Raw genomic sequence first — 20554 nt, 5'->3', positions numbered from 1 at the left:
ACCAAGGTACACACCCTTGACCGGAATTGAACCTGGGACTCTTGAGTCCACAGGCTGATGCTCTATCCACTGAGCCAAACCGATTAGGGCCAGTCTAACGATTTTAGAAAAAAATAGTCTTATACACGGACAAATACGGTATAAGTACATACACATTCATGAAATGGGATTTTGTTAGAGAACCCTGAATGGACTAAGACACGGACAAACTTGAGGACCAAGATATTGGCAGCAAAATGCTTTGGGTCCAGTAAAATCTGCGTTATACGTATGAGGTATATTACTAGCACCAGGGATGCACACTGGCCCCAAATTTTCCATCTCAAACTTACAACTAAGACACAATAGGTGTGGATGCCCAATATTAGAGAACATTTGGCTTCTCACTCATCTTTAGGTGGTGGTTACCATGGAATCACTCACACCAGCACAATGGCACTCCTCCAAGAATGTATTTATTTACATGAAAACACCGTTTTGTACAAATTGAAGACAAATCTTAAAGAAGGGGTTGTCCAGGCATGCCGTCCCCAGTCCCTGATTTTGCCCCTTCCCCTTTCCTCTTTTGGTATCACAGCTAGAATGTCCTAGACTGGTTAAAGGAAACAAACTAAATCTGCCTCTTTTCCCCCCACCTAAAATAACTCTCGATATTGAATGTCCACCGTCATCCTTCAAAGAAAACTCTTGCCCAGGGTTATTTTATTTAATTTATTTATGGAATACAGTGTAGAAAGCTATCATGGTCATAAGCAATGACTGTACAATCATCCTGCAGAAATTTTTTTGGGGGAGAATTCTTGTTAATGTGAGACCCGCAGAGCACTCCTGCTCCCCCCACCCCCACCCCCAAGAAAAGTGCTTACAAGGAACAGGGATTCTTTTCTTTATCAAAGATCCAAAGATACATGGACCAAGAAATTTTCAAATCTGAATGCCTAACGTGTGCACATAAAACAGGCACAAAGGAATCGACGGGTATCCTCGTAATTCCTATATCACAAATATAGCAGAAGCAGCAATCTGTACAGTAAAATGCAGTCATGGAAAAAAAAAAGGTCTCAAAATCATCTGGAATACTTAAAAACGTGTAACTCCAAAATGCATAGTGATCAGGAAAAGAATACTTAGGCAAAGAGAAGCAGCTACACTCCCACGTCCACATGAAGCATCCCTCATCGATTTCTTAAAGCGTATTTCAGGTAGGACTTAATTGGGTCACAAACCACAAGAATAATATACAACTGGCTAAGGGGCTACGCGATAAATAACCAGGAGAGTATCTAATCATGCATTAGTCTGATACGGCTAAAGTCTTTACAGTACACAAAACCCATTCAGAATGTGGTGGAGAGACCAAAAGGTAAAGAGAGAGAGAGAGAAGACATTACTGATCTGTGGATTAATTCAAGTTCAGGCATCTACTTGTGTTACAGCACAGCTGTCAAAAAGGTGGTCATGAGTAAAGAATAAAAATAAAACGGGAGGGTGTGTTGCTTTCCACAAGAGTCTGTAAATGAACACCGATGGGTGGTGAAGCAATGGTGTTTGCTGTCCCACGTCAGAGGCTGCTGCGGCGGCTGGTCTAGTTCTGCATCTGCTCGAAGAACTTGTACGTTGGGTTTTCATAGCCGTTCTGCTGCATCTTGGAGAGGTGGCGCTCCTCGGGGGTCACGGCGGCGTCAACCTGGAAAGCGAGTGCGAGGAAAAGTGAGTGAAAAGAAGCACCAACTTTGAAAGCGTGCGCATGGAGAAGCCCAGATGGCCAAGGACACCCACTCTCTTCTCTCTCTTCTGCACTTGGGCATCTGGAGCGGAACCCAGTGCCCACCAGTGGCGCAGATGCACCATCTAGCCACCAGGTGGCGCTTCAAACCTTGAAGTGTTCATTGGTTATTCCCTCAGCTCAACAGTAACGGGATAATACATCTAGTGTGGAAAATATGTTTTTTTTCCCCTTCTCTGTTGGCTCAATACAAGACAAGAAAACCACAGTGGAAGGCTGCTTTCCTTGAAAGTGTGGTGGTAAACTAGGAAAACATCCAAGAGTATCGTGAAGAAATTCAGCAAAGGATACGGGGAGACACTCAAATCTAGACTGTGTATTTCTCTCATGTTTAATTGGTCCCCGTTTTTACCAAATTTAATAGGTGGAGGAGAGGTCTGAGAATTAATGTTAACTGAAATAACAATGCATGTACATCAAAGGGTTCTTGTTTGGCAGAGACAGGAAAAATTGAACAAGGACATGCTGTTCTAGATTATAGATGATCTTTTTTTTTTTTTAAGTGAGCACTAAGATAGTGTATAAGTATGTCCGGCTAAAGGTTTAAAAATAGATCCTCTGTTGATATGGTGCTTTATCTCTAAGATTGGCCGGCAATTGTAAATGTGTTGTGTCTGTCCCCCGCGCCCCCACTTTTCCCCGGGGTCACTGTCAGGACAGGGCTGGGGGGAAGCATGCCATGTACTCTGCACCCTGGACACGGTGTGTTCATCCCCATACTGGGGGAGTGCTGTTCAGGTGTCTAGTATATTGGCTGTACCTCTCACAGTGCCCAGAAGAGAGGAAGTACTGACCTCTTTGCTGAATGAATTGAAGCTTAGTTTTGTAATTCTTTTTACAATTTCTCTTCTGTGAAAGCATTGCAAGATGAACAAAAGCAACAAATTTAATCAGAACGAAGAAGTAGCATGTTTTCCAAAGAAAAGTCAGGATGTAGTGTGCAGAAGATTTTTTTTTTTCTCAAGGGCACCTTTTTATTCTGCACTCGATGGAATTGGGGTCCCCACCTGATTCCCAGGAGAAGACGGTAGGCCTGTTCCCCTCTGCGGAGCGCGGCAAAGCGACACCCAGCTCCTCTGCGGGGTCCCCGCCGCAGACACAGCCAGTCTGGCCTGGTTCCGACCCTACGCTGCTGTCCCATCGCCACCCAATGAAGCAAAAAGCCCAGGGCACTGGTGTTGGCGCTAAGACACCACGTCTAGGGATGGAGCTCGATAGGACACTGTGACTAGACCACACTGTCTGATGAATGCGTTAGCCTAAAGACTGGTGCAGCCACGATGGAAAACAAGAAACTAAAAATAGAACTACTGCATGATCCAGCAGCTCCACTTCCGGGTATTTATCTGGAGGAAATGAATTCACAAAGCAAAAAAGATATATGCACCCCCATGTTCACAGCAGCATTTCAATATCAATAGCCAAGACATGAAAACAAGGAAATGAATGAATAACAAAATGAGGCGCATGCATGGGGACACACACACACACACACACACAATTATTCAACCATGAAAAAGAAGGAAATCCTGCCACTTTCAGCAGCATGGATGGCCTTTGAGGGCATTACGCTAATTGAAATAAGTCAGATTGAGAAAGACAAAAACCGGGTGATATTAATTATATGTGGAATCTAAAACAACCCCAAACTCAGACACAGAGCACAGTTTGGTGGTTGCCAGAGGCAGGAGGTTGGAAGCGGGTGAAATGGGCGAAGGATACAAATTTCCAGCTATAAAATAAGTCAGTCATAGGGTGTAATGTCCAGCACGGTGACTGTAGCTAACAACGGAATTGGACATTTGAAAGTTGCTGAGAGAGTAGCAAGAAAAAAACCTGTAACTACCCGTATATGAGGCGATGGATGTTGACTGAACTTATTGTGGCACTCATTTCGCAATCTATACCTGTATCAAGTCATCATGTTATGGACTAAAACCATTACGTTCTGTGTCCATGAGGCCTCAGTAAAACTGAGAAAAAGATGTGTCAATATTTCCTGTCTTCCCCATGGTCTCAGGGTGATCCTCAGAGGACACTGTGCGAACGCATTCTCGGTGTCCCTGTCCTTGTGGGACTCATCACAGATGTTCTCCCATCTGCGGCAGCGTGCTGTGCGAACTCGGGCATCTCTTTGCTCTGGGCCACCGCTGACCTAACGTTTCAAAGAATTTTTTAAAAAAACACACACCACCTTGTCTGCCCAGCGCTGCCACATCTCCACGTGTAGAGAAAAGCATCATGCTGCTTGACTGCTGAAATGTACAGCTGCACGTCCCCCCGGAGCCACGCCAGCCCTCGCACCGGCTGTCCACAGGCGTCCGCACGCATCAAGGGCAGAGAGCTCCTGGCAGTGCAATAGTGTATGTGCCTTTCCGAGTGCAGGAGCGCGTTAGAGCCCTGCCAGGAATGCCAGGCTGCGGGCCGCGTGCAGTCCAGGCGTCTAACTCGCCTGCCTTCTCATGCCTCTCTTCTACTTGCTAATCCTCTACCCGGTGGCCAAGAGGGCTGACCTCAGAGGGCCCGGAAGCCACAGGAGAGAGGATTATCCTTACAGAATGGCACCCGAGGAGTGCGGGTTGTGGCTTTTTCACCCCCAAGCCCTTGAGAGTGTAAAGGGAAATGCTGAGTCCCAATGTGCACGGATAAACCTACCACTAAAGGAGGAGCGTGGGGTGGGTTCGGGGGGGAGCCTTCCTCTCCGGCAGGGCTCAGCGACCTGTCACTCACGGCTGAGCGACACTGTGCGGGCCCCCACGGAAGGCCAGCCCACTGCGGCCCCGAGCAGACAGAGCCTCTGCACCAGCACATTAGTATTAGGCCCCTTGCCTGGCCGGTGTGGCTCAGTGGTTGAGCATCGATTGACCTATGAACCAGGAGGTCAGGGTTCGATTCCTGATCAGGACACATGCCTGGATTGCCGGCTCAGTCCCCAGTAGGGGGCATGCAGGAGGCTGCCGATCAATGATTCTCATCATTGATGTTTTTATCCCTTTCTCCCTCTGAAATTATCTACACTAATAAAAGAGAAAAATGGTAATTGGCGTACGATGATACCCTTTTCATTGGCTAATCAGGGCTATATGCAAATTAACTGCCAACTAAGATTGACAGTTAACTGCCAACAAGATGGCGGCTAATTTGCATATGTAGGCACAATGCAGGGAGGCAAAAGGGAAAGCAGGAAGAAGCCCCCTGCCACTGACAGTGATCGGAAACCCAGGGGGGAGCTAAGAGCTGGGGGGCAGGGCAAAGGCGGCCCCAGGGCCGCCTTTGCCCTGCCCCCCAGCCATGATCGGAGAATCAGGCGCCTTTGCCGCCCTGGCCAGTGATAGCAGGAAGTAGGGGTGGACCCAGCGATGGGAGCTGGGCACGGTCGAGGCTGGCAGTCCCAGGAGCTAGGGGTCCCTTGCCTGGGCCTAAAGCGAAGCCCACGATCGCGGCGCCCCCCGCTGCCACTGCAGGTCCCCGCTGCCTGGGCCGGACGCCTAGGCCAGAGGCGTTAGGCCTGGGCAGGGGCGGAGCCTGCAACCGCGGGGAGCTGTGGGTCCCCTGCCCATGCCTGACACCTCTGCTGGAGGCCTCAGGCCTGGTCAAGGGGCCGATCCGGTAATTGGTGATCTGAGGGTGATGAGGGTCAACTCCTCTGGCCGAGGCATCAGGCCTGGGCAGGGGGCTGAGCCGGGGATTGGGGGGATATGATGGTCCCCTTGCCCAGGCCTGAAGCCTGGGTCAGAGGCGTCAGGCTTGGGCAGGTGGTGGAGCAAGCGATCAGAGGGAGATGGGGGTCCCCTGCCAAGGCATGATTCCTGGGCCAGAGGCCTCAGGCCTGGGCAGGGGCCAGAGCCAGTTATCGGGGGGAGATGGGGCTCCCCTGTCCAAGCCTGACACCTCTGGCGGAGGCGTCAGGCCTGGGCAAGGGGCCGATCAGGTGATCAGAGGGTGATGGGGGTCTACACCTCTGGCCGAGGCATCAGGCCTGGGCAAGGGGCAGAGCCAGCAATCGGAGGGGTCTGGGGGCAGAACCAGTGATGGGGGGAAATGAGGGTCCCCTGCCCAGGCCTGACGCCTCTGTCAGAGGCGTCAGGCCTGGGCAAGGGGCCGATCCTGCGATTGGAGGGTGATGGGGGTCAACGCCTGAGGGCTCCCAGTATGTGAGAGGGGGCAGGCTGGGCTGAGGGACACTCCCCCCCCCACACACACCCAGTGCACGAATTTCGTGCACCGGGCCCCTAATATATATATATATAAAACTAAGTCCCTTAAAGCAGAAAAGGAGCAATAGAACAATGACATCAGGGACAGAAGCCCCATCTGCCCACTGGGCAGGGACAGCCATCACTAGCTGAGATGACACCACACACGCACATTTAACATTCCCTCTGGCTTTCTGGTTAGAGGGCAGCAGTAATATGTGCTGTCTCCATGTGGCTCTGGGTGGGGTGTGGGTCTTCCTGAGACCCCGGGGCCCTGACGGCACCGAAGCGTGGCTTCAGCTGGCAGCATCCCCTGGAGGGCTGAGCCCAAGCAGCCCATCCGCCTTGTCCTCACATGGCCTCGGGGAGACCTTCTGAGCACTCTCCCTTCTCCTTTCTTCCTGAACTTGATTTTTTGGAGCCACTTGTCCCTTCACTGCATCCAGAGGGATCTGTAGCCCAACCATCAGGCCTCGAGATAAATTCTACTCGGGTCCCTCAGTTTCTAGCTCTCCTGTGTCTCCAGGGTAGCAGGGTAGGTATCTGAAGCCAGGGGACACCACTTTTAATTTTATTCTGGATAGCCCCCAGCAGGGAGAGTGTTGACGGCGGTCCCTTTAATGCAGAGCACTGAGTTAGGCCAAAATCAGAATCCGTGTCCCTACAATTTTCTACCTCAGGTCATCCAGGTGGATAACGGGAGGAGGATGAGATCAACTAAAATGTACGGAATAACAACAGAGTGTAAGACCATCAAAGGAGCCAGTCAATTAAAGCAAAGAAAAGAGCAACCGAGTTTTCAAGCCTCTGTTTTGCTCTCCCAGTGACCTCCTGGAGTTGATTTCCTGTCCAACTAAGTAAACGTTCCTTTTCTTAATTACAATCCTCTCTCTCGGGCAGTAGTTCAGTCATGTTTAATGCCTCCATGGAGCAGTTCTTCAGGCTCTGGAACCTGTGCTACGCACTTCACCATCATTTTTGATGTTTTCCTCGGACCTTTCAATTTCTCTTCTGGCTGCTGGCTTCGAGAACGTGCGGACTCTGGGTCCACCCTCACTTTCCTTACCTTTGCTTCCCATTTCACCTGACCACTCTGTCCAACTTCTCTACTAGTGGCTGTTAAGTACTCCGTCCTGGGTCAACTTCTTGCCAGGAAAAAGGACCCCTAAGGACATAGTATTTTTCTAGTGTTACCAGTTTGGTGGCACATTCATCAGAGAAAGTCATACACCATAACCCCACAAAAAGTTAAATAAGCTACTCTCTTCCTATTTAGATAATCCATGAGATGACTGGGGGTGTGAGGAGACGTCTGGTGTTCGTTATCAGATCCGTGAAAGGAAAATGTTTTCCACCCTGTAATCAAGAATTTTTGCTCCCCTCCCCTAATTTTTAAAGAATTGAAATGTATTTGACATAGGACATTATATAAATCTAAGCTGTTCACGTTAACTTGGTACATGTACACACTGCAATATGATAGCCATTGTGGCGATAATTAGTGCCTCTATCATCTTAGAGAATTACCTTTTCTTTTCAGTGGTTGGAATAAATTCTACTCTCTTTGCAAATTGGATGATTACAATATTGTCTATATTCACTATACTGTGCATTCGATCTCCAGGGCTTTTTTTACTACTCCTTACAAATCTGTACCCTCCAACAATATCTGTCCTAGCGGTTCATAGGTCGACGCTCAACCACCGAGCCACGCCAGCTGGTCTGTCCCTGACCCCCACTAAAGGCAAGGTCTCCATTAGGAGGAGGAATGCAAAAAGCTACGATATATATTTTCAAGTATCCACCGTCAATGGATATCTGTGTAAGTCCCACCCCTGGCTAGTAAATAGAACCAGGGGTCAGCGGGCTTTGCAGGACCAATTCAAGCAGGAGTCACAGTGGATAATTCAGCTGGAGCCAGGCTCTGCAGCCACCAAGGAAGGGCATCCGATGGGGAAGCAGTGTAACGGAGGGCCATGGTGTCACTGCTTGAGGCACAAATAAAGCACACTCCTCTCCTTGGGAGACCGTGGTTAATGGCTCACAGAATGACTCTCTGGCCCTATGGCTAAGCAAATCATTAAATCAATGTTTACTGCTTATCCGCTAACAACTAAAGCTAGCAACTGCTCATTTCCAGCTGGGAACAGCTCTATTAATAACAATACCAGGCTCGTTTTCATTTCCCATTTCCATCATCGTCTGCCGGAATCTTTCACTCTAAGAATGAGAGATGCCCTGGAGACCACGGCCTTCGTCATGGTTTCTTCGGGCAGCGATAGCGTGAAGTACAATTGTACTGTCCCCACAGGCTCCAGCCAGTCCAACTGCAACTACTCATCTACCCATTTTTGTTCTTAGTGAAGTAGGATCAGTCACTAATGAAGCAGATTACTCAGAGCTGGACATGAACTTGTTTCTGGGTACTCGAGTGTGAGAGCCTGCTGAGACGGACGGGGAGCGTTCGTAGGAGAATCACTTCCCTTGAGGGTAGACTCAGTGGGCCAGGTGAGACAGCTGAGGTGCCCAGGCTGGGCTGCAGCTCTTTGCCCAAGTTCTACCACCCCAGCCAGCCTATAACCTTCTTAAGCGCGGGGATGGTGGACACACCTTGGATGAAGTTGTGGTCCAACAGGGCTTTACACAGCTCAGCACGGAGCTTGACAAAGCGTTTCTTCAGGAACACAAAACGAGGTGGGATACTCACTCTAGAGAGATTTCCAGTTGCTCTCAAGAAGCTAGCAAGATGAATTATCAAAAGAAGAGCTGCATAACTGCCCTCCCTATAATTTTGTTCCTTGAAGGATGCCTCTTGGCTTAAAAATTATTTCCTTTTTTTTTTTTAGAATCTGTGTTGAAGTGTCAACTTCTCTGATATTTCAAATCCAAGGAGACGTTCCTTGGGAACCAAAAGAAACATTTCACTTAGGCAGCTATCAAGTAGACTTAAGAAATACTTAAGATGATTCTTCTATGTCTGACTCAGTCAGGAAAATTTAACACTCAGGTTCCCAGCCTCCTATCTGGAAAGCCTGTTTCCCTGGGTCTGGGGTAGGGCCAGGGAGGGGTGTGTCCTTTCAAATAAGTCCCTGGTCAGTCCCTGGCACAACCATGGCAGACAGCCTCTGCGCCAGCCCCCTTCTCTGCCCAGCATCCTTAGCTCTGATAAGGGCTGAACTGTACCCCCCAAACCCATACATTAAAGTCCTAACTCCCAGTACCTCACAATCTGATTATATTAGGGACAGGGTCTTTAAAGAGGTAATTAAGGTTAAATGAGATCATTAGGGTAAAACCTAGTCCAGTAATACTGGTGTCCTTATGAGAAGAGAAGGTCAGGACGCAGACACACACAGAGGGAAGAGGTGAAGGTGGAGACGAGCCATCTACGAGACCTTGATCTGAGAAGTCCAGCCTCCAGCTCGTGAGAAAGTAAATTTTTGTTGTTGGAGCCCTCAGTCTGTGGCTTCGCTATGGCAGCCCAAGCAAACCAATACAGCAGGTCCCCAAACCATGTCATCTCCTTATAAAGTGGATGAGATGCCATAGAAACTTGACTTTTGTTTATATCGATTAGCCTATTGGTAAAATTGGTTTTGTTGTATGTCGTTTACACTATCGATGCATTAAGAGAGGACTTACTGTATGTGGCCTCTGGCATCAAAGACAGAAGCTGCCTCTTGGATCGACTTATTAGGCCAAGGCAATTAAAACACAATTACATTAGGTCAATTTAAAAAGGCTTTTGAATTACTCAAGTATGAACAAACTTTTATTTGCCCAGACCGGGAATTGAAATGATACGCAAAACTGTTTTGAGTACAAGTGAGATAAACCAATGCTAGTAATGATGTATCTTATACTGTCTCATAGGACACAAGCTCAGAAATCCTAAGAAAAGAGCAATACCCCAAACTTAATGATGCTGTCACTGCTGATTTTAAGTGCTCCCCCTTTAGTTTGCCAACCATTCAATTCTTTTACATTTTGCTACCCGCTCCCTGGATGCATTCATTCATTCATCTATCTGCTCTTTAGCACATCCGTACCCGTATGCACAGAGGAAATAAGACTCAAAACCAGTTTTCATCAGTAGCTACTATAAACGAGTCGCCTGGAGATGTTAGGGGCTGAACACAGTGAGGTGTCTGGCTTTGCCACAAATTTAATATATTTAAACTGCTCCTGCTCCCCCATAATCAAGAATGGTTCGGAGCATGTTTCCTTGGGTTTGGTGAGAAATTTAATGCACTGGGATATATCTGGACATTTCTCTGAAGGAAAAGCCAATGCAGAGGAGGTGGGAAAATGCATACTTTGACCTTGGCCCTACTTAGCTTGACATTGAGCAAACACTTCTGTCTGGGTCTCTTTTCTCATCTACAAAATGAGAAGCTCAGTTTGATTCATCACTGAGATCTCTTTCGGCTCTAAAAATCTGACACTTCTCAAGGTGGATTAATTGGCTGTCTCGAATTGTTTTCTAAGAAATTATATGCACCATGAGTGTCCTTCCCCCACAACTGTATTTGAAAAGCATAAAAAGAACTTATTCGTAAATTTTATTTCTCAATACTTTGTGTCATGGGTTTCAGAAGTCATACTCGAATCTTGCAGCTTACTCTAGTTTGTTGGTGTAACCCACTACCTTCTGTGCTGTGCACAGCATGTCAGTCACAGACTGGACTGTGGGGAGAAACAGTCTCAAGGACATGACTGTGCAGTGACCGTGGCTGTCACTGGTGGGTCTTCTCTCCTGTACATGTGCACTAAATGGCTCAAAACTAGGCTATTTCAGGTGAAAGGGCAGGGCTGCAGACTGAACATCTTGAATAACCATGTATGTTCTGCTCAGCTGTCTGGTATGACATGATTTAAAAAATGTACATATATTTTTATTGATTTCAGAGAGGAAGGGAGAGGGAGAGAGAGATAGAAACATCAATGAGAGAGAATCATTGATTGGCTGCCTCCTGCACGCCCCACACTGGGGATCGAGCCTGCAACTTGGGCATGTGCCCTGACCGGGAATCGAACCGTGACCTCCTGGTTCACAGGTCAACACTCAACCACTGAGCCATGCCAGCTGGGCATTACATAATTTTTTTGCAAAACTTTAAAGGTAAACTTTAAAAAACTTTACTGAAAATTATTAATTACTATTACCTGGTTTTAGTTAGAGGTCAGACTATTTAAGAAACAAACAAAAAAGTCTGGGAATAAATGTGTTTAGATTTGGGGGGGGAGGGGGAAGCAGTCTTGCACTTCCTTTATTCAATTTTAAGTTCTGCCACTTTTTTCCTTTCTTTTAATGTTGGAGGAGACAGGCGTTATGATTCATAGTTTGCTATTTCAATACGAATGATGAGAAGTTGATGTAGCAGCGCCCAACCTCAATGCCCAATAGTTCTTATTTCGGAATGAATAAAAACCAAAGCAAGAAACGAGCTGCAACTTGGGAGCTCTATGCAGGGATACAGATTTTTTTTCAAAGAGAAATACTTGGACGATCCTTAGCCTAATGCCAAGCGAAACCATCCCCTTGCAGTCTGTCATTCCCACTGGCAAACACGCAGCCCCGTTTACTTACCTCCACCACACCATGATGGATGGATGTGTACTGTTTCTTCTTCAGCATCACCAAGGTGATGACAATCACTGTTGCTATGACAACACCGCCCACCATGAGCCCAATGATTGCTCCTTTGTTGGAACCCACATCTTCTGCAAAGAACACCTTGAAAAACAAATCAAGAAAAGGGGTTGTAACCGCACAAGACATTTTGATGAGGTATATGGACAGTTTCAGAATATTCACTAGCTAGCTCATGCTGTAAGTTTGAATGGCTGGTCCCACCATTTTTTGGTGTGTGCTTGAAACAAAATCACACATTCCGCTTACTAAGAATGACATTTATAGTCTACAGAACGATGGACAATGGGTGGCTTCCCAGGTCTAGCAAGTCTACTTTCACCCCACCTGTCCCCAGAGAAGCAAAAAACAAGCCAAGGGACCCTGAAACCCTTTGGCAGGTGGAACATTCACTGAGAGGTGAGACAGCAGCTTGGCTCTATCAAAAGCCGAATAGTTATGAGTCATGATTATAAAAGGAGGTCAGCATTTTCCTAGTCACAGCAGGTTTAAAAGGGGAGGCCTGATGCATGACAACTACGCCTTAGGTGCTTTTCAAACCCGCAGATGCCCTAATTTCTCTAGCACAGCGATTTCCAACTGGTGTGCCAGGGCACACTCTGGGCCCCCCAAATTTTAAAACACACCATACCTGATTAGTCAGGGGCACTGACCTCTTCCCCCTTAGATTGTCAAGTAAAAAAATGACAACAGCCAATACAACAATAACTGTCCAGTGTGAAGGGTCAAATGATACCTTTTTTTGTCAGATCGGCAAAAAATATAACATATATTTTGGTGTGCCGCATAATTTTCATCGTTTATGTGTGCCATGAGATGAAAAAGGTTGAAAATCACCACTTTAGAGGAACATCAATATACGGGAATAAGCATTCCCACACAAAGGAGTTTAACAGAAGAAAAAGGATGTACTATTACCCACTTTTAGCTGCGACAATTCAGCAGGACACTAATTAACCTTGTTTTAAAAGACAGTTACTTCAAAGGGAAGTAATATGCAAGAATTTTAATAGTCACAATAACTCATGCTTTCTTACTACGCTATCTCCAGGAGCCCAACTAAAATCGTTGCTGTTTATTTGGATTAAATATAGAAAGAATTTGGAGGCCATTGTGAAGAAGAAATTTATTCAGTATGATAAACTTACTGTACTACACTCCTTCCTACTGTTTATAAAGCAGGCCATTCTTTCTCAAATTTAACTACTTGAATGGAATTTTAAGAACAAACTGCAACTTGTATCATCTTGTTGCATGATGATCTCATGCCAGGTCGTTAGCCTAACGACTACTAAACATATTTCACATTTGTTATAAAGTTTAATGAAAATAGTCCCCTACATATTGTTTTCATTGCATCTCAAGGGCAGTAAAATGACTGATTTTCGTAATGAAAACCAACAGTCTAGCAATCTAAAGAGGCAAGATAATATACAGCCAGTTTCTATGAGTTTTACTCATGGTCTATTTGCAACAAAATTAGCAGCTGCTCATAAATATTCCACCTTCCTCAAGAATTTGCTCGCTCAACATTATTGATAAAAAGCAAATCATTAATTAGCTAGTGATGCAAGTATGAAGCCATCAGGAATAAAGGCATGTCTGGACATCTTCCTGCGTCTTTAAGAAAATACTGTAATTTTGTAATATTCATAGCACTAATTACAGTGCATTATCTTATCAAGGAGCTCAGTAGAGGGAGCTGATTCTCCTAATTGCCACCGCCGCCATTCGTCTCTGTCATGTTATAGGAGCCAGAGTCGGTGTAATTGCAGAGACCGACTTTTATGACACGGGCACCAGAAAAGGCAAATCCGCACATTAATCTCCAGCTCTGAGCCCCACCGGCTCCAGCTCTTCAGAAGCTCCCCCAGTTTTTCTTTTAACCTCTTTAGCATCAGCCAGATGAAGAATGCCCCCGATTCTAGAATAACTATACGGATTAACTTGCCAATGAAAACCACGCTCCACAAAGCTAAATGTCCTTTTACCACACCCCCCCACCCTGTCCCCAAATTATGGGAGTTAAAAATGCAAATCTGAATCTCAAGTCAGTTTCTGATGTGTTCCAATAATTTAGAGTGAAAAGTTGAGGCATAAACAATACATTAAAGGCATTTCTTTGGGAGTTTAATAGTTGAATTTATAAATTTTATTTGTGAATACTGGAAAGAGATTTCCACTTGGGGAAAAAAAAACACCAAAAAAAAAAAAAATTAAAAAACCACACACATAAACTAAAACAAAAATAAGTGCCTGAGATGAGAACTTCTAATATTATTATCATTATGATAATTTTATTATCATTTCTTGTTCACCACTGAATGTGTAATGAAATTGTCTCCTTTATTAATGTAACCCCCCTACTATGCTTACTGATAAGATGAAAGGAAAGCTAGCATAATGCAGGATTTATCTGAAGCTTTTTGTAAGGGATTCTTCATGACTAGAGCTGCCTGCCAAGGAAATGGCTGCTTTTTGATTTACTCGAATTCCAATATTTGGGGGGGAGGGGGTGTGATTTTAGTCTGAAAAGGAAGCTGCCGTTTTTCCTTTTCCAGTCTGTAACCAGCAGCACCCCTGGGAACAGCCTGCAGTTGGCTCACCTCCAAAGAGACACCAAGATCCGACCCCAAATCCTACCCCTGCAGGAGAACTTAGAACAGCGGTTCTCAACCTGTGGACCGCGACCCCTTCACAGGGGTCGCCTAAGACCATCGGAAAAACACAGATATAATTATATAATTACATATTGTTTTTGTGATTAATCACTATGCTTTAATTATGTTCAATTTTGTAACAATGCAAATACATCCTGCATATCAGATATTTACATGATGATTCATAACAGTAGCAAAATTACAGTGATGAAGTAGCAACGAAAATAATTTTATGGTTGGGGGTCACCACAACATGAGGAACTGTATTAAAGGGTCACAGCATTAGGAAGGTTGAGAACCACTGACTAAGAACGAGGGAGTTGGAAGCAACGAAGAAGCAAAATAGAGACAGTCGAACAAACAGGCACTTAGGTGAGCGAACAGCCAGAATAAAAAGTGTTGCTGATGCCACGCAGTGTTTGCACGTGTTTGAGATTTTGATGCTTCAAATCAAACTATTATAAACCTATTTTCTTAAAAAAACAAAACAAACCCACCAGAATGCAAGTTGATTAGAATGGCTGCTATAGTAGACATGAATTCTACTTTAAGCCCGGCATAGGCTTTGCTGCCTTCAGACACAAAGAAAGAACTACCGCATAAAGAACCTCTCTCTCTTTTCTTCACATTTTTGTGACGATCCTAGAAATAGGAGTTTTACTGGTGTTTTTAATCTTTTTCTTAACTGGATCGATGAACAAGAGCTGATATGTCATTTGGCGAGACAGAGGGGAGGAGAGGCCAATTATTCTACGCACCAGTTTTTGATGATGAACTTCGTATCCCGAGTCGTGGCGGAACTCCGCGTCCATCTTCACCTCAGAGATCTCTTCCGTCTTGATATTGGTCAGCCCCGAACCTGCATGGCACCATAAGCGTTACACCCTAATTAAAGCACACAGACAGCCCATTCATTTTCTCTATGAACCGTAACGCTACAACACGGAGGCCACCGGAAACCCTTTCTAGGCCTGAAGTTGGATGAAATGAATGACTTTTTTTCAAGAAAAATGGCACCCTATATATACATCCTTAACCACCACCTATTTTAAACAAAACATTTTTTTTAAATATTAAAGAAATCTGAAGCTAAAGCTTTTACTACCTTTAAGCAGATATTATATATATTTTTTTAAATGGGGAAAAGCAGAGCTAAACGCTAGCTGGGGGGTTGCAAGGTTTGTTCCTAGAATACGCTGGCTTGTTTTAGGGGCTTATCAGTTGGCGTATTGCACATCTTTTTTACATGTGCCCACAGTCATTCAGAAAAAAATAAAAAAAGCCTTTAAAAATGAACGTTCATTACCTGGTAGAACAAAACTGCTACTTTGAGGCTTTGTTCCGTTACCAATAAATTATGTCCCTGTATCTATGCAGTGAGGCCGTGTAGAAATCTCATCATTTATTTAGTTAAGTGATTTAGTTAGCGATACCGAGTGTAATTGGCTCACGGGCTGAATAAAGAGCTGCCGTACATAATCTTTGAAAATGCTCCTTTGCGACTGACTTCCTTCTCTACAAATTGCTATGACTCTTCCACCGATGATCACAATGTATTTCACTTTTCAAATAATAATAATTTGAAGTCGAAATGCAAAGTCATTTTTTAAGACAAATAGAGGCAAGTACAAAGCATGAGATTCTACACTGTTGTATTTCAACATCCAAAGTCAGGATTTTAGGATGAGAAGGGCTTTTAAAATCATGTCCTCTTGGGTGTTCCCAGCCCAGGGCTAACTCCCAGCTCCTGCCTGAACAGAGGGCGAATATATCCGTTTGCTTCTGCTTTCAGACAGAACAGCCTTTCTTACATTACCCCCAAATCTGTTTGTTGTAAGTTCTTTGTTCAGCACATGACAAGCCCAACCCTGCCTTCTGCATTACAGCCTTGAACAGATCAGATGCCCATGGAGAGCCAATGGGTCCTGCTGATTCTCCTCTTACTTGGGCTACACATTCCTGGTTCCTTCAGCTCCCCTGGGACTTAGGCTCTTGCTCCGAGTTTAGTCCCTCTTACCACCTTGTCTAAAAGGCCTGTGAAACTCGTCACACCCCTCGCTGGAACAGAAAAGCAGTGTCCCAGCATCTGACGCTCTGGCCTAGCAGCACAGCCGAGGAAGGTACAGAGGATAACTAACTGGACCAGAGGTCTGGAACCCACGCGGGTTATGACCAATCACCACCCATTTCTTGTCCAGTTGCTCAGTTTCCATTTAACAGGCTGTCTGAAGAGACTCAAGATCGATCTCAATCTACAGCCGGGTTGTAGATGGTAACGCTCCCGTCTTTCCCTTCTGCTTGTAGGAACTACACTTTCTTATTCCTACCTTCCCAGGTCTTCTCCTGCTCCCCAGACTCCACAAGGATCATGGAGAACAGCTCTGTGAATTCACGTTCAGGTTCTCTTAGCCTGCAATTTGTCTGGGTCATAATGATTTGAACTTGGGTGGAGATGGGCGACAGTGTTAAAATAGATAAAAAAAATCTGGTGGCACTCCTCTCTTTGACTTGCTTCTAATGAATAAAATTGGTGACAGTGATGGGGGGCGACTTCTGAGGCTGGGTCGTAAAAGACATTGCAGCTTCCTTTTTATTCTTTCTCTTGGTCTGGGGAAAGCCAGCCCCCATGTTGTGAGGACATGCAAGCAGCCCTATAAAAAGGTTCACCTGGTGGGGTACTGTGGTCTCCTGTTCATAGTCATGTGGGGGAGCCATCCTGGAAATAGACCCACCAGTCCCAGTCACGTTTCAGTCCTCAGATGACTGCAGCGCTGGCCGACGTCACCCATACAACCCCATGAGAGACCCTGAGCCAGAAGCACCAGCTGAACCCTGCTTAATATCCTGAGTATCACAGGAATTGTAAGAAACTCAATGCTTGTTGTTTTAAGTGGCTAAGTCATGGGGCTATTTGTTACACAGCAGTAGATACCTAATACAAGGGACTAGTGGCTCTTTATTCTTATTTATTTTCTTGCTTTAAAATTATTAGCACTTTCTCCTAAGTTTCACTTCATTTGGCCTTAATATTTCTGATACTAATTTTTATTGGGCTGTGACACTAACACTTTTATTCTTACTGGCTGTATATTTTTATTTTTCCACAAGCACTTTTAAATCTGAGATCTTTGTAGAACCACAGTGATTTCTTTACACCTCATCCTTTTTATTTTTCTGTCATGAGGGTATAGCAATGAAATAGTTAATACTATACTTCTGAGATTTTTAGAAAAGTCTTTTGAATGGTTTTTTTCTTTTAGATCTGTGAGACCAAATAAATCACGTCAAAAAATAAGGAAAAAAAAATGTTCTCCTCACTCAAAAATTTAAAAGCCCACATTATTTCTCAAAGGATACCAAGAATACTTTTGATCATAAAAAAAAATTTAATTTCATGTATCAAGTCTGAACAACGGATAATTATAGCTCAACAGTTTAAGAGAGTTTCAGCCCAAAGAGCTCTTGCTAGTTCATTTTTGCACAGCATTTATAATATAATCAGTGAAAAGACTTTCTGTACATTAAGCAAATCTCACTAAGAGGGGAGAAAAGTTAATAAGCTTGCACGTAGGAAATATCAATGACAATACGTTGACACCGCGTGTAATAAAACATGATGGGCAGAGTTCAATAAATCGCAGGGAGCTCTGTTTACAGGCTCACCAGATGCAGCGTCCGGGTTGTGCTGACTGCATGTTATGCCCTGGTGTGCCCCCAGTTTACTGAGTCCTGGCCAGTGAGGAGAGTCTGTGTGCACCTGAGGGAAAAGAGAGGCACAACCCTCAGGACGCCTCTCACGTGGTGTGGGGTCAGGGCCCCGTTTCCTTTTACTAGGACTGGAGAAGGGTGGTAATAAATTACAGCGGAAAAGCTCTCTTTCCGCCCATGTGAAGAGGCTGCTAATGTATTTTTCTTCTTTATTCTCGTCAAATGGTGTAATTTGTCCTCCGGAGTCCATTTTTTGCTGGAAATAAGCCACAGGGAGTAGCTGTAATGGCCACTAGGCTCAAAAATCACCACTGTGCTCACTACCTGACTCTACATTCCAGTCACAGTGCCCTGGTGGCTCAGCTGTGAAAGTCAAGGAGAAGTCATTTTCCTCAGCGGTGATTCTACAAAAACCCTTTACGACTCGTTTCAGAGTGATAACAGTGACTATTCAAACACAATGGCATGATATGACAATCCCGGGCGAGGATTTCTAAGTTTGGAAAAAATCTAAAGGTATAATTTGGCGCCTTAGACTCAGGCACGTAGTCTTATCAAGTGTGGTGATGGAAGAACCAAAACTAATGCTACAAAACATGGGGAGAAATTGGTCCAACCGCTCAACAGATTCACTACAAGTATAAAAATATAGCACACCTATGTCATTATGCATATCCAGCAAATACCACTATTCATAAGCATGCCTTCACTAGCATCTTCCTCACTTTTCTGGGCATCCTTTCCCAGCCATGACCTTCTTCTATTGGGGGAACCCAAGCCTTACGTTGTATAAGAAAGGCAGCTTGGCCTAGGCTGTGCCCTCCTCTGCAGAGAATTACTCGCCTCTTCTTTGCCAATGGACATGCCTCAGATTGTTCAAACCCTTCTCAGAGCTCATCTCCAGCATTGCCCGGTGAGCACACCCTTTGTTAGTGCCCCATCTGCTCACATCACCGACATCCTGGCTCACACTGTATGTTCTGTGTATCCCTGCCTTTCTAACTCCATCTCATCTTTCTGAACACACAAACTGTGTGTATCTCTTCAATTTCATTCTGAGCAGGGAACTTATTTAATTTCCTTTGACCCTCCACGGCAGTTAGGGCATCGATCTTTGTGAAATATCAAAATGAACTATTGCTATTGTTACAACAAAGACTTTACATAGACCTTCTTTCCATCTATATATTACTTCTAAATATTCTCTAGCTCTTCCCTAAAAGCAGAATGTTTTTGTTTGACAATATATGGAAAAGTCTTATTCATGTCAGATTATTTTGTTTTTTAAGAAAAGAAAAATAATTTGACTTTGGTGGTATTGCCCCTTCCTGGATATTTCAATAGGAACATATTGGCCCAGCATGCCCAATGTAAGATCTACATAAATTTTAATTCACATTTTAATGTTTGTAGATGAAAAGCATCTCTTCCTTTAAAACTAAAGCAGGAAATGCCATGAAAAAAAGGCCCGAGGCAAATGACCGACCTGGGCTGGTCTCGGTTGCGGTTAGAATGAAACTGACCCTCCGCCTTGGCCCCACCCATAGGCTGAACATGATGGAGTACTGACTGCTGGCTTCCTGACATTCACTTGTGTGGCACCCGCAATAAGGAAGACATGAAGGGAGCCGAAGCTGTGTCTGACTTACTCTAATTCAAGTTCCTCTGAGAAGCCCTGCAGACGGAGATTCATAAAATCAATGAGATTAGCTGTCAAGATGTCACTCCACTGTCCCTGCTGCCCTGTGCATCACAGTGCAGAGGCATGAAAGACGCCACAAGTCAGACTCGCAGCCCTCAATGATTGTGGTGGAGGCAGAAGTGGCCCGAGCCTACGAGAGGGGCAGAGCGTGCTCCTGGCCCCGTGGCTGACTATCTCTGAACCTGGGTCCTCTGTGTGTTCACATCTTCAATGAGGTTCATTTCTTGTCCTATGATTATGCACAGGGACATTCTGAGGCTAAAGAACAAAATAAACACGCAAAGGTGTGCCTTGTTAGGAGTCAACTCTCCCCAGGACACACAGGGTTGTCAGCTCAGTCACTTCTCTCCTCTTTCTGAGCTTTGACAACACGGCCTGTGCTCAGTTGGGGGAGGTTGAGGGTGGCGTGACCATCAGGCATGCGTGCTCCTCTTGTGGTGTGACATGATTCTTAAAACGAAGTTTGAGGCACAGACATAGACTAAATACAGAGCAAAGAGTGAAAAACCATTTCTGCTTAGTGCTTGGGAAACGGTAAGAAAGAAGTGTCCATTTTCGGTGTGAATGGGAATGTTAAGGCGTATGAGAAATAAAGGGCTTGTCTGTAAAATTTTGCACGTATAGCCCTTGTGCCATTTAGCCACGCACTGAGAATAACTCAATACAACCCACAAAAGAGGCAATGCAAACCTTTCCGGGTTATGGAGATAACTCCAATTCTGATCTCTTTAGAAAGTCAGGTCTCCCTGAGGAACTGGTTGGAGCCTGAGCCCAGTTCAGTTGGCAAAGACTCATCACGATTCCCAATAGGAAAGCCTGACATGTTCATCGCAGCAATCAACCCCGCCA

General features: G+C 45.1%; 1 protein-coding gene across 7 annotated transcripts in view; it reads right to left on the bottom strand.

Moving 5' to 3' along the window:
• Window positions 1–439: 439 nt before the first annotated feature.
• APP (amyloid beta precursor protein) overlaps window positions 440–20554 on the bottom strand; it is a 223047-nt gene continuing 202932 nt past the window's right edge. For all 7 annotated transcript variants that reach the window (XM_081086575.1, XM_081086576.1, XM_081086570.1 and 4 more), the window contains 3 exons: window positions 15054–15154; window positions 11573–11719; window positions 440–1687 (listed from right to left, as the gene is read on the bottom strand). In XM_081086575.1, coding sequence (XP_080942701.1) covers window positions 1586–1687; window positions 11573–11719; window positions 15054–15154 — 350 coding nt within the window. In that variant the 3' untranslated portion in view covers window positions 440–1585. The remainder of the gene's footprint in view (window positions 1688–11572; window positions 11720–15053; window positions 15155–20554) is intronic.

The sequence above is a fragment of the Myotis nattereri genome (assembly GCF_964212035.1).
Source record: "Myotis nattereri genome assembly, chromosome: 3".
Lineage (NCBI taxonomy): Eukaryota > Metazoa > Chordata > Mammalia > Chiroptera > Vespertilionidae > Myotis > Myotis nattereri.
This window is presented reverse-complemented; position numbering and strand designations above follow the sequence as displayed.